Source organism: Protopterus annectens, chromosome 8.part0 (genome assembly GCF_019279795.1).
Source record: "Protopterus annectens isolate FY-2018-M chromosome 8.part0, PAN1.0, whole genome shotgun sequence".
Classification (NCBI taxonomy): domain Eukaryota; kingdom Metazoa; phylum Chordata; order Ceratodontiformes; family Protopteridae; genus Protopterus; species Protopterus annectens.
Genome location: NC_056741.1, coordinates 1,533,596,572 through 1,533,621,951, shown reverse-complemented (window position 1 = coordinate 1,533,621,951; position 25,380 = coordinate 1,533,596,572). Strand labels below are relative to the sequence as shown.

Below are 25,380 nucleotides of genomic sequence, written 5' to 3'. Positions count from 1 at the left end.
GGGTAACAGAACATAGGATAGCAATAAAGAAGAAAATTATCCAAACATATGTGAACCCATGTCTCTGTAACTCACATTTCCAGAAGCAGAGCATTAGGCAGATGATAACTTTATTGTATTTCACTACTGCTTCTTGACTCGCATACATTCTCTGGTTACATGTACAACTGATGGCAAGATCTTAGCACATTTAAAGGATTTTTCTACATTTTTGCCATAAGGCAGAAACTATCATTTCCCTGTGTTTTTTATGACCAGTGACATTGCTGCCTGCTAACCATTGTACAACATATAACCACAGAAATATAATTGTAATATACAAGCCCTTTTAGGATGTTTGTGTAGTGTTTTTTCTATTGTTTTGACCAGATTAACAATTGGAAAGTGGAGTATAGGACAGAGATGACAAGTAGAAGCAAGCAGAGGGCAAAACAAAAGGTGAGCAAATAAGGAATGAGCGAGATGGGAGTGGGATAAGATAATACCTATTAACTTTTTATCTCAATAATACTGGTACATTATTACATGGCTGGCATAATGGTTAAGGTATTTACTTCACAGACAAAATGCACAGGGTTTGATTTTCACCTTTGAGGGAAATTGTCTTGGTTAAAATGGCCTAAAAGGATAACAAGCCTAGTGCTTACCTTTGAGCCTGTGACTAAAATCCTTAGGGATCACTCAAACAGTTACAGTTTTTGTGTTGAATTACTGGAATCAATCATGTGTACATTCATTAAATATATGTGAATTTGAGTGGTATGGATGAGAGTATTTTTTATGGGAGAGGTAGCCTTTTATTTCTATTTATTTATTTCTCAGAAGCGGGAAAGTTGAGGAAGGAAGGCAGTAAAGTAAGAGATTGGTAACAGGATTAGGTTTAGCAGCAGGGGAAGGCAGGCATGACTGACAGAGCATTGGGTAACACAATAAGGGAGGGGGAACACAATGGTGAAAGAAACATCAGACAAAGAGAGGAAGGATAACGGTAAGGGGAGAACTGGATAATATACGGGGCAGTCATAGATGCAAAACAGAAGGAAACACTGAGTTTGTGGATAGGGTTGTGTGTTCAGAGATGTGATCACTGCCACCTCTGATACAGTGGGAGCTAACTTCTTACCCTGGGGAGCCATCACTACTGGGTCCTGCCTCAGAATGTGGAGTCGGTGCTGAGCAGGGATTTGACTCAATGAGTCATTGGAGCATGGTCTCTATAGAACCTCTGTGGGCAATGAATCTCTTATCCAATATCTCCCCTACAAGCTCTGCCAGTTCCTGATAGGTGACAAAAGTGTCACCCTCACTTGCACTGCTTTCTGCAGGTACCAGTGTACCAGCCAGTGGTGCAGGACTGATGCAGTTGGTGGTGGTAGGGCAGAAGGTATGGTGGTAACCCTAGCAGGTTGGGACCCAGATGACCTGTGTGCCTCTGGTAGTGTTCATACTGCCTCTACCATATGTAGGGGATGGCAGGCTGTGCGGGTATGGTTAATCCAGGTCAGTATGTTGCTGCATGTAAAAATAACAGAAATGAAGAGATATTAAAAAAATAAGAAAAGTAAAAGATGGGAGAAAAGACGTTGGGAAAGAGACTTAACTTCTTGTTTGTATTCATAATACTGTTAAGGAAAATGGGCTTTTAATAATAGTACCTTTTAGTTATTTTAACATTTTATTTTAATATTTTATCTGTTATATTTAAAATGTTATTACACTAACTGTTTTAACTGTTGAAATTACACTATGACAACAGCATTTTTGGGGGGTGGAATTGAACCAATAGCCATACTAACACTCTCATTGCCCGTAATACAATAAGACATTTCTCCAGCCATACATGGTGTATCATCCGGAAGAAAAAATTTAATTGTATGGTCATACTAATTCCAGTAAGGAATGCCAGTGTTAACAGTGCTGTCATGTTGTATAAATACTATTAGCCATTATTTTAAATTACTACCTGTCACTGTGCAAACAGTGACGTTTCACAACACCATCTATACTTACCCTAATACTTTCTTAAATGCACTGTCTCTCCCTGTGTGTCTCCCTGTTCCTTTTAAACTCCACAAGGGCTGGGGATAAACAGCAAGCAGAATGAAAAAGTGTACAGTGCCTTGCATTACCAGGGTGTTTGTAGAGGTAAATGTTATACTTACTGTACTGAGGTAGTTGTGATTTAATTTCATCCTTCCATCAGCCAAGCAGGTCAGATTTATGACGAATCAAAACACTGTAGGTGTTATGGCACTGCTTACCCCTGCATGGGATGCCAGTAACAAGGGTGACAGCCTTGGACAAACTATTCCAGTCATCAGGACTATTACTGTGACCCAGTATAGCCCTCTTGCAGGAGCCTGTGTCATGCTTGTCAAGGATGTCCAGAAAAACCCAAAAGGAGCATTACCTTCATCTGCTCTACCCATAATAGTCTCTATTTCAAAGATCTCAGGAAAAATGTAGGGAATTTGTGTCCAAATGACTTCTTATGTATTCCAGCTTCTGCACAAAGACAGACACTGACAGATACCTTATTTGCACGATGGATGGCAAAATAATAAAATATAGGTACTGTATTATTATGGGTCTAATGATGCCTTAAAGTGTGAAGTATGGCAGTCCTCCATTCCTGTATTTGCCGCAGACAATGAATGCTCAACACTGACTCCATCCTCAGATGGTTAAAGATAACATGACCACTGTACTCAGTCCTCCATTATAGACTTTGAACAGCACCTCATAAAAATGCTGAAAAAAAATTTTTTTTTGCACTTTATCTGCCTTACTGTATTTGTGTTTCTTCCTACTTTATTACCTTATTTTGCTTTTGCCTCTTTTAAAAGTACTCAATTAAATTTATTCTGCTGCCTTTATTACTGCTTGTTAGTAGCCTGATTAAATTGTAACTGTTATTCTAAGGCCCTTGGTTTAAGCACTTGGGCTTCAAACCAGTTGTTTTACATTAGGAAGGTTTGTGGTCTGCACTGTTGTGGCAGGACAGGTAGCGTACATCCTTCTAAGTTGGGAACTGCTGATTGAAGACTCAGTGTCTGTTATTCTAAAAGTGTATTAGTTCTAGGTTAAGGACTTGGGCTTCAGGCCAGTTATTTTATAATAAGAAGGTTTGTGGTCTGCACTCTTGTGGGAGGAGAGGCTAGATTCTGCCCTTCTGAGCTGGGAATTTCTGGTTAAAGGCTTATTGCGCATGCTTACTTGAACTGTTTCTTTCTGAAATTGGTATGCCTTGTTTGCTGTAGCATAGACTAGATTCAGGCCGGCTGGATCTAGCTTTGTTTGTATGAATTGTGCACTGACCCAGGCCGTCTTTTTTGGAGAAGGTTTCTCTGTACCCTAGTGGCAGGACTTTGCAGTTAGAACTTGTCTGATTGAAGACTGCTGGAACAGAGCTCAGTTTTAAGCTTTTTAACTGGTCAATTGGGTAAAGTGTTGTTTTGATTGTATCTGCTCTATTTTCTGGAAAAAAATATATATATACTTCTTTCTCGCCTTTCTGAACTAGTATAGTCCAGTTTTCATGTTATTGCTGAATCCAGGGTTGTGTTACAAGTTTCTGTGTTGCCATACCTTACTTGGATAGAAGGAAGTTTCTCTGTTCACCTGTGAGAGAGGGGAGCTTTGAGCAGGCTATCTGTCCCTGGAGGAGTGGTTTCAGCCCAGACGTTGGTAGTTTATTGGCCTTTTTGGGCTAATCTTGATTGTATCTGCTTTATTTTCTGAAAAAAAATGATATACTTGTTTCCCACCTTTCTGAACTAGTATAGTCCAGTTTTCAGGTTATTGCTGAATCCAGGGCTGTGTTACAAATTTCTGTGTTGCCATTATCTTACTTGGATAGAAGGAAGTTTCTCTGTTCACCTGTGAGAGAGGGGAGCTTTGTGCAGCCTATCTGTCCCTGGAGGAGTGGTTTCAGCCCAGAAGTTAGTAGTTTATTGGCCATTTTGGGATAATTTCTATCTCTTTCACTTCCCTGCTATAAAAACCTCATTTGCACAGTTTTTACGCTTGTATTCCGCTCAGCAAGTGCCTTCCAGTTGTTCTGCAGAGTCTACAGCAGCAGAGAGACAAAAGAGTGACTTTGGAGTGATTAAGTATCAGTTTTCTGCTTTTCTTGCTGTCTTAACTAATTCTGCCTAAAACACCAGTTTTTTTTTCTTAGCGAATCTGTGATGTAAAAAGTTTGTAATTTTATACAACTCTGCACAGCTCCTCGTGGTGTCCTGCAGAGTGATACAGACAACTGGTAGGCTACACACTGAAGTGCGCTAGCCAAATTAAAGCATTTACTGTGTTTCTGTAGATAATTTCTGCTACTTAAAAAAAAAAAAAATATATCCTTGTTTCCCGCCTTTACTGAACTAGAATAGTCCAGTCTTCAGGTATTGCTGATCTCTGGGCTGTGTCATAGTTCCTGTGTTGCCCATATCCTTATTTGGATAGGAGGAAGCTTCTTTGTTCACCAGTGAGAGTGCGGAGCTCTGAGCAGCCTATCTGTCCCTTGAGGAGTGGTTCCAGCCCAGTAACTTGTAGCTTATTGGCCGTTTTGGGCCATTTCCTATCTCTTTCTAACCCCCTGCTTTAAAGCCAGCTTTAGCGCACTTTTGTGCTTGTAATTTAAAGTTTGTCCTGTTTGTTGCATTTACCTGTTGAGGCTACACACTCAAGTGCACTAGCCTGTGTTACATATTTATTGCATTTTCCTGCTGTTTGTTGCAAAAAAGAAAAAAAAAAACAAAAAAATTATCCTTGTTTCCCGTCTTTCCTGACCTAGAGTAGTCCAAATACAGGCTTCACCTGTATTCTGGACTTTTGGAAAGTTCCTGTGTTGCCCATTTCCTTTCTTGGATAAAGGGAGGCTTCTTTGTTCACCAGTGGCAGTGGGGAGCTTAGAGCAGCCTATCTATCCCTGGAGGAGTGTTCCCAGCACAAGAATCTGGTAGTCTATTGGCCGTTTTGGGCCAATTTCTAGCTCTTTCAAGTCCCCCTGTATAAAACCTGCTTTGGCGCGTTTTTTGCGTTTGTCACTACTCAGCCAAGCTCCTCGTGGTCCTGCAGAGTGGTGCTAGCAGCAGAGAGGCTAAAAGAGCGACTGCTAACCTGATAAAAGTGTTTCCTGCTACTACCTGGGCGACTGTCCGATCTAGCTAAACTACAAGTATTTCTGCATTCTTGAACTGTTTTAAACTGTTTAAAGTTGTTTTTGCACCTGCACTTTTAAAGTTTGCCCTGTTTGTTGCATTTACCTGTTGAGGCTACACACTCAAGTGTGCTAGCCTGTGTTACATATTTATTGCATTTTCCTGCTGTTTGTTGCAAAAAAAGAAAAAAAAAATGATCCTTGTTTCCCATCTTTCCTGACCTAGAGTAGTCCAAATACAGGCTTTGCTGTATTCTGGACTTTTGGAAAGTTCCTGTGTTTCCCATTTCCTTTCTTGGATAAAGGGAGGCTTCTTTGTTCACCATTGGCAGTGGGGAGCTTAGAGCAGCCTATCTATCCCTGGAGGAGTGTTCCCAGCACAGGAATCTGGTAGTCTATTGGCCGTTTTGGGCCAATTTCTAGCTCTTTCAAGTCCCCCCCTGTATAAAACCCGCTTTAACGCGGCTTTGCGCAATTTTGCGCATAGCGCAGCATCAGGCAACGCCGCTTAATTGGGTTTAAACCATTCTCGGCTCCACAAAGTCTGCTCTTCACTTTTTCCCTTAGAACTGATCTAGTTCTCATAATAAACACTCTAGTCCTACTCTAAAGCCTGGCACTTGCTCACTAAAGCAATTATATAAGTCAGCACTAAAAAAATTAGAAGCACTACACCCTCACAAACATCCCTTGAGTACCTTGTTCCCCATTGGCCCTTTTTTCAATTATAAAGGAATTCCCAATACTATTCTAGCATGTCCAAAGGTCAGTTGTCAATCTTGTCTCTGGTCAAGCTGGTGAATCTGGGAATCTTGAGGCAATGTTACAACTGCCTCATGTACACAGACAACCCTCTCCTCCTCCCAACAAATTCCAACACATGTGAGAGATGCAACCATATAGCCAAACTGGAGGCTAAGCTCTCTCAACTCAGTACTGGCGTAACCAGTCAGGAGGAGAAGGAAACCACACTCACTACAATTCCAGTCTCACATAGACCTACCACGACAGCAAACCAAACACATAAACACACAAAAACATACTCGGAGGCTCTAAATAAAAATCTGCCTAAGCAACAGAGACCTGCAAAGCAGACACCCAAGCAACCGCTACCCAAAAACAAAACACGTGCAACACACAGCTCACAAAGCCAGTGTGCCGAACAGTCACAGCCCTTAAGGCTAAATAACATGCCTAATACACTTGTAATAGTTGACTCTATCGTCAAGCACACTGACGTCCTGCTCACCAGGCTGAACAAGGAGAAGGTCACAGTGAGCTGCCTGTCGGGCGCTAGGATCCGCCACATAACACACGCACTCAGGTCACTCCAAGGCAAGTACAAATATGACTCAGTCATTGTCCATGCTGGTGTGAATGACCTGAGATGTACCTCCCTGGACTACATGAAAAGAGACATAGAGGAGCTCTCTGAGCATGTAGCCCAGGCCGGTATGACCCTGACCTTGAGTAGCATCTTACCCTCACCAAGAATGATGCCACAATATGAAGACAAGATGATCAATTTCAACAATTGGCTTAAGTATTGGTGTCATTCAAAGGGGATCCAATGCCTGTCAGCCTGGGATGACATGCTCGACAAGCCACGATGCTTCACTAGGGACGGCTTGCACCTGTCACCCCTGGGCTTTCGGATAGTGGCAAAGGCTCTTGCCACCCCCATAGTGCCTTTTTTAGGCAAGGCTCAAAAGACAAACCCACCTCCATAGGTATCACAAGGGATAAGAAACTAAGAGTAATGCTACTCAATGCCATACGTCTAAACCTCAAGATGCATGCACTCGAAACTCTCCTTAGCATGGAGAACATCGATATCTGTGCAGTAACAGAAACCTGATTCAAGGCTCCCGAGAGCACCCCAGCACTACCAGGTTATACCTCATACCATGCTTTTCGGCCCCAAAACTTGGACCGAACCACAAAAGGGGGGGTATCAATATTCGTCAAAGATACCCACACCTCCAGGTTGGTGGCACAGCACGAAGCATCAGAGACTATCCATGTGCAACTAACAGTGGGTAAAACTGCCTTCCAGTTTATAACCTGCTACAGACCATCCTCCCAAACCCAGGAACCCCACTCGGCCTTCCTGAGAACACTGGAAAATATGAAGGTCTCTCCAAACACCATTATATTGGGCGACTTCAACTACCCAAACATAGACTGGGAGCATTACTCTAGCTCCAACACCCTAGCCCAAAGGTTCCTAGAATTTATAAACTCAAATGCTATGGAACAGCTTGTTACCACTCCCACAAGAGGAGAAAACATACTGGACCTGATCATCACCAACATGGGGACTCTGTGCTCCAGACCAGAAGTGTATCCCTCACTGGTAAGATCAGACCATAAACTAATCTCACTAGATATTCACATCCCGACACCAGCCCCTGCCCAGAAAACCACAGTGAAAAACTTTTCTAAAGCAAATTTCACACTCTTCAAAACCGTGGTGGAATCCTTCAAAGCCCCCGGGCCTGTGGAAAATACGGCCCAGACCGCAGAATCCTTTATAAACGCATTCTATGAACACCTTCAGGAATGCATGGATCATGCAATCCCAAACAAAACCAAGACCCAATCCTCCAAAGACAGGCGTCCTGTCTGGTGGACCCCAGCCATAAACAAACTATACAATAGAAGGAGGAAGCTACTACATGATGGAGCAAAATCCCAAAAAGGGAAGGCATCTCTGATCAGTATTAGCAAAAAACTATGGGCACTCATAAAATCATCTAAGGCCAGCTTCGAGAGAAAAATTGCACAGGACACTAAGGATAATCACAAGGCTTTCTTTAGTTATGTTAGGAACCTGGGTGGGAATTCCCAGATATGCTCAGAATTAGTCCAAAATGACAAAAAATACACCGAACCCACAGACATTGCCAACATCCTAGCTGACAGGTTCAGCACAAACTTCTCCCCCCCTTCCCCACCAAAAGGGCAAATATCTATCCCAGAAGAGTGCTGCCCCCCTGACATCTCAGATGCTCAGGTAAGAGCCGCCCTCTCCAAAGCAAAAAACACAGCATCAATGGGACCAGATGGTGTCCCGGGCTGCGTCCTACATGAACTCCAAGAAGAACTAAACCCAAACATAAAACTACTGTTCAATCTCAGCCATACTACAGTATATGTACCCAAAGAGTGGTGTACAGCAACAGGGGTCCCTCTCCACAAAGGTGGTGCCTCAATGGACCCTGGAAACTATCGCCCCATAAGCCTGACTAGCTTGGTCTGCAAAGCTATGGAAAGGATCATCATGGACCTCATAAATAAAGATATTGGGGACCTACAGACACTGGATCCTACCCAGTTTGGCTTTGTTAAGGGCAGATCCTGCCTCTTAAACATGGTCAATTTCTTTGAAACAGTCACCAAGGCCATTGACGAGGGGAAAGTGGTCTACACAGCCTACCTGGACCTCGCAAAAGCCTTCAATACAATACCCCACTCGGGCATTATAGATAAGCTCACCAGCTTAAATATAAACCCCTATGTTACTAGATGGGTTGCAAACTGGCTCAAGGACAGAACCCACATGGTTAGAATTGCTGGAGCCATGTCAGACTCCAAACCAGTTACAAGTGGCATCCCACAAGGCTCAGTCCTGGGACCTCTCTTGTTCAGTATATATTTCTCAGAGGTACAGGCCAACATGGAAGGACTGTGGCTGACCAAGTTCGCAGATGACTGGGCGCCATAATCGACTCTCCAGCCGACACAAACATCCTACAAAAGGGCCTCATAGAAACAGACAACTGGTGCCAGAGCCATGACCTCAAGCTAAACGCCAAAAAGTGTATAGTCATCCCCTTCGGCAAAAACAAAGTGCCCACAAATTACCACATAGATGGTAATCCATTAAGTACAGAAGAAGTAATTAGGGACCTGGGGACCCAAGTTGATAGCAATCTCTCATTTGACAACCATGTGGCCAAAGTGGTTAGAAAATAAGTTTATATAGCCCTCCTAATCATGAAGGGATTCACATCTAGATCAGGGGAGGTCATCGTGCCTCTTTACTCATCCCTCATCAGGCCCATAATTGAGTACAATGCCCCTTTTGGGATGTACCTTACCAGACACCTGCAGCAACTGGAAATACCCCAAAAGTACCTCACCAAGAGGATCAAAGGGCTCAAACAGATGCCATATGCTGCCCGGTTAAAGAAACTCCAGCTCTACTCAGTGGCATACCACCTGCTCAGAGGCGATCTGTGCCTGACGTATAAAGCCATGTCCAACCTGGAATTAATGGACATGCTGCACCTCAGAAAATCCAAATCCCATCGAGCTACGCGCTCGAGAGACTTGAACCTCAGCACTGAAATAAATAGGACATACTGGAGGGACAGATTCATAACCCAGAGGCTCCCTTCACTCTGGAATAAAATCCCAGTCCAGGTTAGGCAGAGTCCCTCATTGACTCTCTTCAAGAGGAATCTTGATGAGTGGATGGGAGATCGTAGATTTACTCCGGGTATCACTTCTGTGTCACTGTTAGACAGATGCACAGTATACTAACCTCGAAAAAGGGCATTGCAAAATTCATTTTAAAATGGGTGGCGAAAGCCAAACACACTCTGGCTAGGCTTGTAAATGCCCTAGGGCAGATAGCCTAGTATGAACCTACGAACCTATGAAGAAATAGACAACATGGTTAAACACTTACTAACAGCTAAACAAGTTCATAAAGTAAGCTCACAGGATGTGTCATGTTAGAGTAATAAATGGTTAGTCTGATTAATTCATTTTATTCAATGTAATTTACCATACATATTAGTTAAAAATGCTAACACTGGGATGTGTGACAGACTCTTTCAGTGTGGAAATGTGAGGAACATGGCTCATTACAACTTACATTAAGGAACATTAGTCATACTGAGGTAGACTTAACTGGTATGAGCATGACAATTTCTCATTCCCAGTAATATGGGCTTCCTACACATGAGCAAAGCGTACCTGTGGAGCTCAGCCATGTGCACAGTATATTGTAGAACTCAACACAATGTGCATCAGGTTTACTCATTGCACAGATTGATTCAGAAACAATAATGAGCTGAGCCCTAATTAGTATAGTCATCATGCCTACAGAGGTTAATCTACATGATAAAAACATGCCTGATGCACAGTGTATCAACCTGTGGAGGAGTAAGCTCATTCTGGTGTATTTGTATGCAACATTTTACTGCATGTATCTGCAGAACTCTTGTATAGTTATGTACTCCCTTACACATCTATGCAAATGACAATAACTGTGCCCAGTCATTTGTACACTATTACTTGGTCTACCTATGTCTGATGCACAGCATGGCCAGCCTATACATGGGTAAACAGAGTCTGGAGTGTTAGTAGGCATCATCTTTGCTGTATGTACCTGCTTACTACTTGAATAGTTATGTCAGCTGCATCAGCTGCTTAAAGTGCCTCTTGCAGATAAAAGTTAAAATACCTGCAGTAACTCCTAATATCCTTCAGTGCCTTATGCTACCTGAACACAAACATCTAGCCATATACAATTTTAAGGTGGGCACAGTGTTTCTGTGAATGTTTAAAAATTTCTGAATCATTCTGCCATGTTTATTTGACTGACTATCATAATATGTGATGCTTCACTATGTGGCCATTAGCATGTAATTTGGCTGGTCATGTTATTTTGGCTGGCTGCCTCATACAGATGGGTTTTTCTGAATCACACGCAGTCTTCATGTGGATGCTTGTGTTGCAAATTTGCTTACCGCGATGCAGCAGCATTTTTTGAATTTGGCCCCAAATCTCATAGCAATGTAAGCAACACATTTAAAGTCATAAATAAAAGCATGGATCGCTTTAATACAGTCACAAAAACAATCCATTGCATAACTATCCTTTTTTCAGATTTTGAGTGCAAACATTTAAAGTGCTAAGGAGCAAGATATCTTCTTATACCTGTACGGTTAGCAAAAAGTATGGACTTTTAGTTCATTTGTTGCTTAGCCAAAGCAAAGTGAAATTTATTGCTTGCCTCGTGATTTCCCAGTCAGTTTTTTTGCAGTTTCAGCCACTAGACTGTTGGATATCAAATGTGTTTTGAACTAGAAAATGCAGAAGTCAGTTAAAAAATTCCAAGGCATTACACAGTAAACCACAAAGTATTTTATTTATTTATGTAAAATATGTTGGCTGCGGTCATCACAGTGAGTCAGAGTTCAGTTTCATACTATGTTAAGCATAATGAAGTGTGTCACAGTGAGGTGTGGTGATAAATAACAGAAGAGAACTGAGGCTACATCTTTTTTTTTTTATTCCAGCTGTAGAGTCCAAATTCTTTACTCCTAGTCTGCAGCAATACTCTGTATGTTCTGCCCTCTCTCTCATCAGTAAAAGGCATTTACTTATTATTTCTTTCTTTTATTGGTGTGTTTTCTCTTAAGACAATTCTGCATGATGTTATTGCATATAACAGAAGTGCAGATACTGTGCTACAGGACCTTTACTATAGACTGTCAGTGGGTCATTAAGCTAATTAATAGACAGATTTAGTGCAATCTTCAATTGCTCAACTTCCTAATGAACCTGTTTACTTTCACTTTTTTAAATCTTCCAATATTAATATTTCTGAGTTGCAAAGCAGAAAGTATTGAGCTGGCAAGAAAAATCTTCAGCCAGGTACTTTTTGGTAACCAAGGTAATCCAAAGCTGAATTAATGAAACGCTACTGTACTTAAAGGAAAACTCCGCCCGCTCCTACAGTTTAACTCAATCTTTAGGTTGCTTTTCTCCCTACAATATGGTCCCAGTATTGTGTGGGTTCCAGAATTCTGCTTTTACTTTATAAAACTTTCATTTCCTTGCCTTGGAATCAAAGGAAGGGAAAGCCCACCTACTTTTTTTTAAGTTTTAACTTCTCATGTACCTTGATGGAGGAATTTGTTTCCACATACATGACATAATATGGACACAAAGAAATCTGTAGTTTACCCTGTCCAGTTCTGCTGTCAGTTTTAGATGGGCAATTACTCCTGCTGATGTCAGGAGTACAGCAGCTGTTATAAAAAAGGCAGAAAGCTGTGGAACTGTTTTGCACTCTCTTTAATTGCAGAGAGGAGAAGAACTTAACACTTCTGTTTCATAGCAAAATAAAGCAATCAGATCAGTCAGGGGTTTAAAGGCAGTTGTCACCTCTTCTGACAAGTTTACATAAGCATCACAGTACTGAAATGCTAAATGTTGGTTATTAATAATGGTTTCTATATTAAGATAACTTATATGCAGTATCAAAAATTCTCTGACATTTAGAGAAAAGTCAGAAAATATTTTTTCTTGTAAAGTATCAACACATTTACCATTTTCAAGCACCCCCCCCCCCAACACAGGACAGAACTGCAGAAAGAGAGACAGGTGGCACCCCTAAAAAATAGGTGCACTGATAATATTTATAAAAAGGTATTTTCTATATATATTTTTGTGTGTATGTGCATGTGTATATCTAATATACATATATAATGCACATGCGTAGCTTACATCTTACATATATGTACAGAAATATGAGTGTTTCTATAATGGAACAATAGATTATATACCTATGTGTACTTCATGTCCTTTAAATAAAAATAACTCAAAAATGGAATTTTGTGTAACTGTATATGTGTGTGTGTATAAAATGTATGTATGGTAGCATGCATAATACTATCTGTGGGATAGAGTACATTGTGAATACATCTAGACAGTAATATGCAGTAGATAGTTTTGTAAGTGGTCACAGATGCACTGACATATGGATGTGCATGTATGTGTGTGTGTGCATGTGTGCATGTGTGTGTGTGTGTGTGTGTGTGTGTGTGTGTGTGTGTGTGTGTGTGTGTGTGTGTGAGTGTATACATAAAATGTTTATATACAGATGCACACAAATATATACATGCACACAGATGGAGTAGTGTGCATGTATGTATTATATAATTGTCATCATCCTAATTAACCTCTTTTTCCTACTTTCTTCATGTCTCAAATCTTTTTCACCATACTAGTTATTAGGTTTCACTGTAATGGTTGTTCCATTCTAAAACTGGTAGGTTTAGTATGTGTTCATACATATCTTAGGACAATAAAAGTGATGCAAATATAATTATCCTCCCCACTGTTTTCTTTCATGAAGTCATAAAACATTCATTTGCTGAGTCCTAGTCAGGTAGAGAACAGTAGCACCTTACAGTGCTGTGAGTTGTGCAATATGGTTGCATACCATTCAGTATTTATAGTAAAGTTAACATTGTAGAGTTAAGCATTATTAATGTATACATTCTAGTAAATGTTTAATGTTTTACTTATTCACTGTCACACCTTGGCTATGTGTTATACATGCAGTCTTTGTCAGATGTCTTTATGGCAGTTTTTTTCTTTGTATTGCTAAGTGCATTTATTACTTGTTATTATCTTCGTCATTGTAGCCTGGTTTGTGGCTAAAAAGGGTCCTGGGACCAGTTTACATTCCTGGTTAATAAGTATAACAAAAAAAAAGGGTGAACATGACAGAACTAATTTTGGAACTGGTAAAGCACTTTTTAATTCTGAACCCTTCATGAGAGAGAAAAAACTTGCCACAAAAGCATTGGGAAGTAGCAGATAGACCTACGCTGGAGTCCTTTCCAGTAACAGTTATCACCTGTACATGGTAAAGCAAGGATCATTTACTGCAGTGAGAGTTTTCACACCTCAGCTTGAGAGTATGGGGGAAGGTCTGTCATTTCCTTTAGAACTACAAAAGAACCCCTTTATAAATGCCTGCTGTTCACCTACTTTCTTTTGTTGGAAGTAGCTAACAATTGTTTATAGCATAGAGCAAGCTCTGACTCTGACAGACACATAAATGAAGCTCACTGAAGGAAACACAGAAGTAGCTCTGTTAGGGAAGATGCATTAGATAGTAATACTTCACATTTCTGCCATTCTGTCTTAATGGCATGAGAAAACAAGACCATTTCCTTATGTCCAGCATAACTCACACAAAGAGGACTTGAAATGTATTCTGGAAAGAAGGAATGAAATCAAGAAAACAAGATCATGTTACCCAAGCAGACCCCATCAAATGTCATTTTGTGGGAAACAAATTAAAATTGTAAAATAAGCACTTGGAGTGATTTTGAGACATTAAAATTATTCAGAAAACAAAGATACAATCAAGAAAAACTCATTTTTTGGGTACAAGGTGGAGTTTTCATTTAAAACTTTTAACCAGTATTACCCATACTACCTCTTTAGAACATTAGATTGTAACCCAATTATTTGCACACACATTATATACCTTGCAAGATGTTAGTTATGTCCCAGTTTTTATGTGGGTAATTCAACAAGACGTTTAAAGGATAGAATAATACAGCATAGATCAGAAATTAAAAGGAATGCCCCAACCAATACATTAGCGAAACATATTAATAAAAATGGTTTAACAAATTTTTCATTCTAGGGCTATTGATATGGTGTATAACAATGTGGGGGGGGGTCATTTAAATAATAAGCTTGAGATTAAGGAATATGAATGGACCTTGCAGTTACAAGCTGATCACCCAGTGGGTATTAACCAAACAGTAGCCCTTAAACCAATTCTTAAACACAAGCAGTATAATTTAAAATGAAATGGAGTTTTTTGTATGTGATTAATTATATGTGAATTGTTTAATTTGATATTTTATATGATTGGCTGTGCTTTAATGAAGATGAGTTTTTAAAGGGATTGTGTGAAATATGTTTTAATTTGCACTGAGGAAGGGTTTGGTTGACCAAAAGACATCCCTTCTCAAGGCCTAGCCTCCTACTGCAAAGGAAAAGGGGGAGCATAGAAAAATAAGGATCAATCTAAAAGCAGTGCAAATTCCTCCTACGATCTTCACAAGGGATCTTTATTTATCAATTTATTTATTGCTTTGTTTATTTATTTCTTACATTTACCAGGAAAGTCTGACTAAGAACAGGACCCAAACGTTAGATCTTCAGCTATGCAAACTCCTAGTAGTTTGCTTTGTGTGACAAGTTCTATTTTGGTATTGTTGGAAAGGTATAGTGAAAAATGCTTTCTTTATTACAAGGTGTTTGGGAGTAAAGAGAATATTACAATCTCTGGCCACTGAATCTGGATAAACACCAATGCTGGAGAAGGGTGAGAGAGGGTAGGCAGTATGGGTAGTAGAGAACACATGTCTTTTGCCAAAAAGGTAATACCCTGATTGGAGGCCACAACCTGCCTGACAGGCAACAGATCTGAATAACTAATAGGAAAACAGAAGGAAGTGAGGTCCCAAGGAAACTCCCTTTTTCCCAGAACTAGTCTATGCCAGCTCTGTGACAAACCGTGCTGTAATGGTCTGTGGGGATGCCCCCAATGGACTAGAATCAGAAGGAGAAATTTCCCCCAAAACTAAAACTATTAAGCCCTACCATGAATAGGACACTGTTGAAGGAACCAAGTAGAAGATGATATAAGGGAGAACCTCTCTGGCAGTTTTCCCTTCCCTAAAGGTACCTCTTTTTCTAGGAAGGGGTTGAGCAAGGTGGGGAGTATGTCTGACTACACGCAGGATCTATTCAGAAGAGGGAAAAGGTGGACGTTGTGTCATCATCATCATCATAATCAACCCCATTTTTTCCCATTTTTTTTCCATGGGGTCAGGGTATTGTGTCAACTGTCATCATCTCTGTCTTGATATAATGCCACTCTGTTCTGTCTTCAGTCTTCTGTCACACAGTTTATCCACCTCTGTGCTGGATATCCTCATTTTCTCTTGCCTTCTTCCTGTCTGTTCTAAATCTCCTTCACCAGATCGTCTTCTGTCTTCTGGGACCTCACTTCCTTCTCTTTTCCTATTGGTTGTTGACCTTCTCAGCAACTGGATCTACTTTAGCTTCTGCTTTGATGCCTTAATTTCTTTGCCTGTCCCATAGTGTGCATCTTATCAACTGCCTCAAGTGCTTCATTTCCATCACCTCTAGCTTCCTCAACTGTTCTGCATTCACTGCCAGATTTCTGTACCGTAACCCAGTACTGGTTTCACCATTGTTTTTATCACCTTACTTTTTAGCTTCTTTGGCATTCTTCTGTCATACATAGCCCCTGACACACTGTGCTAGTTGGTGTAGGCTTCTCTGATTCTAGCTTTCACCTCCTCATTCAGACTTTCCTTCTCCTCAACCACATCTCTCGGATACAACTTGTTGGACTCTTTTCCCTCCTGTCAGTTCTCAGCTTTTTCTGATTTCCCCCATTTGCTGCCATTACAACTGTCTTATATATACTCAGTTTCACCCCATGTGCCTTCGGTTTTTCATTCCACCCCCATATCTTTTGCTGAAGATCTTCCTCAGTGTCTGCTTGTAATGCCATATCATCTGCATGCAGCAACTTTGTTAATCTCTCCTCTCTGACCATTTTTGCTAATGTAGTTCATCACCAGTATGAACAGCAGTGGGCTCAGAGGTGAACTCTGATGCATACCCACTCCCACTGGGAAACCCCTCGTGAGACTGAACACTGTTCGTACTTGAGTTGTTGGGTCCTTGTATATAGCTTGCACTAATTCTATCATTGTTTCTGGGACTTCAAAAAAACACAGGACTGCCCAAATCAGCTTTGTTGGGACCTTGTCATATGCTTTATCCAAGTTTAGGCAGTTGGCCTCTTTCCTCATGTCTGGTTTCTTCTCAACTGTCTGTCTCACTGCAAATATCAGGTCAGTTGTGCTGCATCCTGAGCTGAATCTGAATTGCTCATTTCCCGTCTTGCTTTATACTACTGTGCGTATTTCCTTATCAGTCACCCATACCAACATTTTCATGCAGTGTGATGGGAGTTTGGTACCTTGTTACTGCCTACAGTTGTAAATGTCACCTTTGTTCATGAGCACTGGCACTAGTATGCTTATTCTCCAGTCATCTGGGATAAGCTTTTCTCTCCACATTGCTTTAACTACACTCAGATGCCATTTCTCCCTGTTTCACCCAATATCTTGATCATATCTGCTATGATCTCATCTGAGCCTGCTGCTTTCCCTGACTTCAGTTTCATAGTGCTCTTCTTACTTCTTCTAGGGTGGGCTGAGGGCTCCTCCTCCTCTTTCACTGCAGGCCGTATCTGGAGCAGTACAGCTTCTGTGGGGTTTTCGTCATTCAGAAGCTGCTGGAAGTACTGCCACAATCCGCCTTCGATGTCTTGTGGACGGGTGACCAAAATATTGCTGGCATCCCTTATGTAGGGTGTCTGACTATCTGCTTTGTCTTTCAGTCTTTCCATTGCAAGCTGATAAGCATTTCTTTGTGCCATCTACTGAGTCACTTGCCAGAAGCTGGTAGAGTGCCTCAGATGCCTTGTTCTTTGTTATTGCATTTCCTGTTTAGCCTCTTTGTTAGCCAACCAATATTCCTTCTTTGCCTGGTCCATCTTTTCATACCCCACATTTTCCTGTACTCCTTTCTTTTGATGACTTCCTGGACTTCTGCACTCCACCACCAGCGTTCATTATCAAACTTCTTTCCTTACCTGGCTTGCCCACATATCTGTTCTATAGTTCTTAGACATGTTGTCCTGAGCTGCTGTCATTTTTCTTCATCCACTACACCTGTTTTCTCTTCTTCCTGAGGTGTTAAGGCCATGAGTAATTCCTTGAACTTGTGCTTTCTCTCCATTCAACTTCCAGGTCTTCAGCCTAGTCTCTGTTGACCTTAGCCTCTTCTCTGTCCATGACTTGCAGCTGATTGTGGCAACCACTGGTTCATGCTGTGGGCTGACTGTTTCACCTGAGGCGACTTTGCTGTCACTGTCCTTTCCTTACTAGGAAGAAGTCTACCTGAGTTGCATGTTTGCCACTTTTGTATGTGATCTTGTGACTGTCTTTTTGAACCATGTGGCTACTATCAAGCCATTTTCCAGACAGAAGTCTAGAATGGCCTCTCTTTTTTATTCCTGTTGCCCCTCCCATGTGGACCCATGTAGTCCTCATACCCTTTTCTGTCTATCATGATATCTGCATTCAGGTCACCCATTATCAACACCAATTCATGTTGCCCTGCTTTATCTAATATGTCCTGTAACTGCTATCTAAATGCACTCTTTTTCTCATTCATAAGCTTGTTGTGGGGTATAGGCTCAGATTATGAATACTGCCTATCATTACACTGGAGTCTGATTGCCATGAGTCTGTCAGTAATTCTGAAAACACCCCTCACTGTCTTCTAAAGTTTCTTCTCAACAGTTCCCAAACCATTTCTAGTCTGTCCTCCTCCTGTGTAGTAAATTCTAGATCCCAAGCTAAGTGGCTTTGCTGCACTTCCCTTCCATTTTGTCTCCTGAATACATAGGATATCCAGCCTTCTCCATACCATCATGTCAACCACTTCCAGCTGTTCTCTGTCTGCGAACCTACACTGAGTGTAGAAATTCATAATCAATGACTGGCAGGTTGATTGGTTTTATGTCCAACTTTCTCTCAATAGATCTAGTCCACATAACCCAAGCTAGCAATTGGACACAGTCCGGCCAACAGCTTATTGGCCCAGGACTTATGGACTTTATGGACTGTACACACAGGCCAATAGGGGCACATATACTTCTCAAGCCATTAGCATGGATCCCTGGCATAGGTCGGAATAGACCAAGTACTCAACCCACTTCTCACCTGCAAATACCCGTGCCCATTTGGAGACATTAGTCAATACAACAATATCACCTACAGTCACATCTTACACCACAGAGTGTCTAGCCCTGACTTGGCACCTAGTCTGTGATCCATGTTTTCCTATCGTAAGGATACTACACACCACAGTTGATGAACAAAGCAGTTAGTCTCTACACCTTTCCCCCTATAGGCACCATCTAGGTTCTGTGCTGCTGCCCACAACTCAATTCTTGAGTGAGTTTAAAGTGGAAACAGCATTTTTTTGAAAGGTGGAGGGAACATCACAGACTCACTGGCAGAACCCACAAACTCCATACAGGCATTGGCTGAAGGTAAGGATCAAACATTGTGCATGGGAGGTGATTACATTAACAATTATGCCAACTGATATCATGCCAAAAGCTCATGCAAATACTCCTCTGTCTCCTGGAACAAAGCTATGAAGACCACAGGGAAGAGGGCACTCAAAACTTTGAGGACTGCTTTTAAACCAGCATGGTATCCCACAGTCCCTTACTTGAAAACTCCTATCCTAGCAATGGGGCATCAATCAAGTGTGCCTGAAGTTTGTTCTGCACTGGGGATGGCTTGTGCGTGAGTGTACTATGGAGCCACCAATCTGAGTAATTGTATCCACTGTAACCAGAATAAACATAACCTCAACAGTTTCACTACAGATAGGCCCTTTAAGATCCTCAAGCCTCTGGAGGGTTCAAGTTTCCAAGAACAGTGTGCAGAAGAATGAAATAGTACATGAACAAGTGCAGACCATTCTTGAGGGCCATAAACTGAGAAGTAGTAGATGTAATAACCTTCTTGCCCACTGTATAGACCACTTTGTCTGCTGGAAACAAGGAAGATACAACCCTGCCTACCCATGCATAGGAAAGGCCCAAGACAATGTTTTCCACCCGGGGTCTTGGACCATTCTTCTTGGCTGAGGATGTACCAGACATAAGTCCCACATGTGGCAGCAGAAAAAGAAAAGTCACGTCTCCGGAATCACAAAATAAAATCATCCAGAGCTGGGTGTATGGGAGAAGTTGACTGAATCTACATCAATTTCATTGTAGTTTATCTTTTACCTTTATACCTGCAAGCAAAACTCTGATATTCACTTTGTATATATGTATATATTGCATTTTGTCATTTGCTCTGTGCATAATTTCATGTATTTACAGTGTTTACCCCGGGAGGAGACTGAAATAGATCCAGTAGAATTAGTGCTGTACCCCATTTAACAAACGAAAAATAAAATAAAATAAATTGAGGGAGGAATAGAGGTCTAAATTAAGTTCAGATACTACCTTTTGTAGGCATCTTTCCAACAGAAACTGCAGAAGAGAGCACTTACCTAAGTCATCCAGTATACAAGATGAAGACCTCCAACCCTTGTCCCCAAGAGGAGCTTGGTGTAGGGGAAATATACATTTACTCCAGTTTGAGACCATGATCATGAAAAAATTCACTTCAACCTTTGCATAAGCTTACAGTTAACACTCAGTAGGTTTTCAGCAGATAAGGCCCCACATATGAGAGCATGTCTGGTGTTGGAAATTCTACCAAGATCCTTAGGAGTAAATAGGATCTGAAAAGAGCAAACACCTGAGTTTTCCAACCTGATCCAGTGGCCCTGGCACAGGATCACCTTGCAATTCCTATTTCTCAATGAAACACAACTAGTCCAAAAGGACATGGGGGACCCAGGAAATTATGTTTAGTTCACCTACTTCAGAGCCACAGCCTGATGTATCAAGAGACCGTACCTAGCCCCCCCCCCCCTCCAAATTAGACTTGGCAGACTAGGGCCAAGTCAGTTAAAGCAGGGAAAAATGACTGAAACCGTCCAGGATAAACATCTATAATGGGAGTTCAGGATGTTTCTCTGCCAGGCCTCAAGTTCCTCCTTTAAATAAAAAAAAAACAGGCTGAGATCAAGTACTCACTAACTGAGGGTGATTCCTGGTCATGAGAGACCCTGAAAGTTGTGGGAGGCAAGAACTTACCCTAAATAATATTGTCCCAGCCAGTCCTTCTAACACAGTAAAATACATCATTACTGGCCTGCCCATAGGGTAAAGAGGGAAACTTTCCTGCCACTTCCATGATAAGCCACCTTCCACCATTTCCCAAAAGGCTTCAGATGATAATCAAGCAAAAAGGGCATATGAATTCTGGAATTTTACTCATACAAGTATCAAGGTCTGACTTATGCAAGTAGCAAAAAAGAACTGGCAGACACTTAAGATGGGCAAGTTTATGTACTTGAGGTGTGACATCACTGTGTGGATCATCACAGGTGCATGTCTATCTTTGAACATGGGAACTTCTGTATAAAGATGCAAAATTCTTTATATTAGGACCCATCAATGTGCTCTCAGTATTAGATTTTCTGATAATGTAAACCTGTGTGGTTCTACTCATACACAAACTGAGTCTAGAACTACATTTTATGGCCCTTTGGACTGAATTTAGCAAATTAAATGCCTAACATGCAGTTATTTTGTTAAAAGTGACATTTAAAAAGAAAGGTACAAAACTAAGATTAGAGCAGGGGAAATTGAGGGAGAAACATCTTTAATTAACATTAAAGGTTACTGATAAGGAAGGATAGTGATAGTCGGGTACAATTTAGACTATATATGAAAAGTACGGCTGTGAACAATTTTGTGTGTGCAAATAGCATTCATCCCCCACATTTATTGAATTCATTACCCTATGAGGAATTAAAACAAATTTTGAATAATACGTGAGAGAAATCACAGTTAGAAAAGGAATTTGGTAAAGTGAAGAAGAAATTGTTGAGCAGGGGGTATTCTATGAATGTTATAAATAAGGCTAAGGTTAGGCTGTTGGGGGTGGCAAAGTAGAGCACAGGCATAGGATTTGGATAAACAAGGAACATGTGGATGGTGCAAAGGATGAATTGGACAACAGTGAGAGGAATATCTATTTTGTTAGTAGATTTTCTCAGTTTTCGAATTTGTTGACAAGAGTGGTTAACTTATGGCCTATTATTTGTATGAATGAAGTGATAGTAAGATTTTCCCCAAAAGAATAACTTTTTCATATGGGGGGATTTTGAATTTAAGGAAGCCACAAGTGGGGGGAGACCCACTTAGACACTTTTTCTCCTGGGAGGTATAAAGTTTGTGGAATAATTAAAAAATTTAACTGGCAATAAAATTAATGGAAGAAGGTACATAGCCTTTGGTTGGTTTGAGTGCCATTCTTGTGGAGTTATATACATTATAAGATGTGGATGTACACCTATTAAGTGGCATGTGGGGCAAACTACGAAAATGGTTAAAAAGAAGATTTTGGAGCATTTGGGGGATATTAGAAACTATAATTTAGATAGTCCTTTTGCTCAATATTTACATTCAGTACATGTGGGATCTGATAGTACTTTTTTCTTTAGTGCCCAGCTAAACCCATTAACAATAGGGGAAATGATTTTGCACATACTTTACTACAAATGGAAACTAGGTTTATTATTAATTATAGAACTTTGCAACCTAATGGTATGAATTTAGATTTAAATTTCAATGTGTAATTTTAAATTTTAAATAATGTTCAAAAATGTAAATCATTGTTTTAACTGGGATGGGGCTAGTTTTGTGGGTGTTTCCACTTTGTTGCATGGGAATAGTGTAATTATTGTATTGAATTCAATTATTTAATCACAAGGTGTAAATTGTTTATATTTATAAAGGCTGTATGATGGTGTAGAAGTTATTCCTTAAAGGCAATTTGACAGAGGTACCAGAAGCACCAGTAAATAATTAATGTACAGCAGCTACTTGTGTCTTTCACTCCTTATTTTTTGTTATTTTTTTGTAATTATTGGTGAAGTGTTTGTTGTTACTGACAAGGAACCCCCCACCCTCCACAAGAGTCAATTTACATGAAATTTCCCATTGTACTTCCAGGTCAGATCTTTAGTATTTGATTTGATACTGCTTTTATTAAAAATGGTTTCCTTTCTGTTTTTCAGATCCTGATGGAGCTGTCATGCTATGAGTACTTCCGACTGCTAGTATGTGGCCTCTTTGTACCTAAGTGTACTCCTGATGGTGGAGTACTGCAGCCATGCCGGTCTGTCTGTCTGCACGCAGAGCAACAGTGCCGTCAAGCCCTCAGTCTCCTCAGTGTCATGTGGCCTTTGAACTGCAATGCTCTACCAGATACCAGTGACCCAAATGAATGTGTGATTCCTTAATGCTCTGTTAGCAACTACCATATGAAAACTTCCTTGGACGATAACTGAAATGCTGTCTGGAACTCTTGCACCATAAAAGGTGGCAGCTGGCTGTACAGTAAGAGTAGTATTAAACACTCTTGTCGATTTTGTTGCATCTGAAGTTGAAATTATGACATATGTTACTGAGCTACATTAGTGCTATATAGCAGGTTAATGGTTCATATTCAGTAGATACCACTGTTTAGAAGTGTTCTGCCCTGCTAAAGAACTTCAACACCAGCACTGAACCTTTGCATTCAGTCCGTTTCTGCTATTTTTCCTTATGTTTGCCCTCTCTGGCATCAGTTTGTAATAGACCCTCTCTTTTTTTTTAATCCTGAATTTTCTTTCAGTTTCACCCTTTTATTCAGTGAGTTTGTGCATCAGGTTATCAAAAAGTATCTTGAAGTGCAAGCCAATCGTAGATTTAAAATAATTCTCACAGTATCTTTAACATTCCTATAATTTATTTTGAGATTCCAAGTTAAAATGATGTTTTAGACTCTGCTTTAGTTTTATGGACTACTGCAAAGGAGAAAAAGCTTATCCATAACCAAAGTGCAGCAAATCATTTTAAACAATGATATGGGTCACTGATTAAGTTGCTTGATTAAAAGTGTTAGTAAAATGTATCTTTTTCTGAATAAGTCTGCAGCTGTAATTTGTAGTACTGTTTACTGAATTTAACCCGCTTTTCAAACTCCCTGTATTTCACAAGGAACAGAACAAAGTTGAGCCCAAACCAGGGACAGCTGTCATACATTCTTGTCCATATATTCTTCCTGTATATCATTTCTGCTGTACAGCTCAGCGCTGGTTTTTCACTTGTAGCTTTGTAGGTCCACAGCAATCAAGTTCGTAGTAGTGCAACAAATACTGGGGGTGATTTAAAATTTGAAATTAACATGCATGACCAGGAGACCATATATGGTGGGAATTTAAAATATGCTGTTGTGACAAAGCCAGATGGGAGTTTTAAGGTTTTAAGTTGACATGTTATTATCCTTACTAAGCAGACTGAGACAAGACGAGCCTCATGATCAGCAAAGACAAAAAAAAGGTTTAAGGTCAAAGCACAACTTAAATATGTTTTTGTTGTTTTTTTAACCCAGTGTATTAATGGAGGTATTTGAACTCATAAGAAATATGCAACGGCCTTTTGTGGTTCTTCATATCATCTGAGAGGGCAGGATAAGGGGCTCAAACAAAACACATGCTCCATGCTTTTAAAATGACCTGGGTAATATTTGTGGAGACATTGCAATTTCAAATCACAGAATGCTCATAAAATAAATTGGTGAATGCATCATTTTCTTATGCTGAATGCTTGTGATGTGGGAAGTGAAGTGTACATGTTAGTTAATGCTCCACTACAAAAGATTGTTAACAAGATGGTTAATTTTTAATGTCAACAGTAAAACGTGTCAAAAATGAATCTGCTGTTGCACCTGTTTAGCTATACAGCTCACTTTTGTGATCCAAACATTAGATTATAAAATTCTATGAATAAAATTTCTGAGCTTCAGAAAAATTCTCCGTTTGTTTTATAAACATCGTAGAATACATTTCTATAAATTCAGTGACATAAATGGAGTTAGCCACAGTAATGTGAATTTATTTTCATTTCTTCTTCTGAATACTTTTATCATGATTTGTGCACTAACATGATAGCAACAAGTATTGCCACTGGTGGAACACTCACAGGACCAATGAATTCCAGCAAACACTTTAAATGCTGAGAGGCATTCTGAGTGCGATAGTTTAACACATGATTGCCATGACATAAACGGGACTGCTTTCAGTAGGCTGGGAAGAGGAAAGGAAGATTTTAGGTGAAAGATAAACCTCAGGCTAGGCTAGTAAGGGAGAGTGGTTAAGACTGTTGGATAAAGTAGACCCAGGCCCAACTAAGGTGGTTACAGGAATATTCCTGCTGAATGTGAGCTGCATTTAAAAAAATCTGTTTGCATAAATACAACTAAAAATGATTATGAGATTACATCTGGCCTTCTTGAAGACTGGTGTGGTGCTTGATATGGTACTGCTTGTCTTAGCCTGATATTAAATATGCTGCTTTAACATGTCCGAAGTTCTGTTTCATTTAGGCCTTAAAGACAAAAGAATAAAATTGCAAATTCCTACACAGGAAGCCTTAATACTGATGAGTTTGCATTAATCAAACACTGTGCGTGTAGTCCGTATGTGCACTGCTATGTCCTGTTACATGATTATTGTTTGCAAGATGAGCATTTGTTATACTTTAGTTACTTTTCTTTCAAAGCAGGCATGCTTTTTACAATAGTGACAAAGTAAAA

At 40.3% G+C, this 25,380-nt stretch overlaps 1 protein-coding gene across 6 annotated transcripts in view; it reads left to right on the top strand.

Moving 5' to 3' along the window:
- The window catches only part of LOC122809540 (membrane frizzled-related protein), a 438,477-nt gene extending 413,327 nt beyond the window's left edge, over positions 1-25,150 (top strand). For all 6 annotated transcript variants that reach the window (XM_044081119.1, XM_044081117.1, XM_044081118.1 and 3 more), the window contains one exon: positions 22,820-25,150. In XM_044081119.1, the coding sequence (XP_043937054.1) occupies positions 22,820-23,044 (225 nt within the window). In that variant the 3' untranslated portion in view covers positions 23,045-25,150. The remainder of the gene's footprint in view (positions 1-22,819) is intronic.
- Positions 25,151-25,380: the final 230 nt, after the last annotated feature.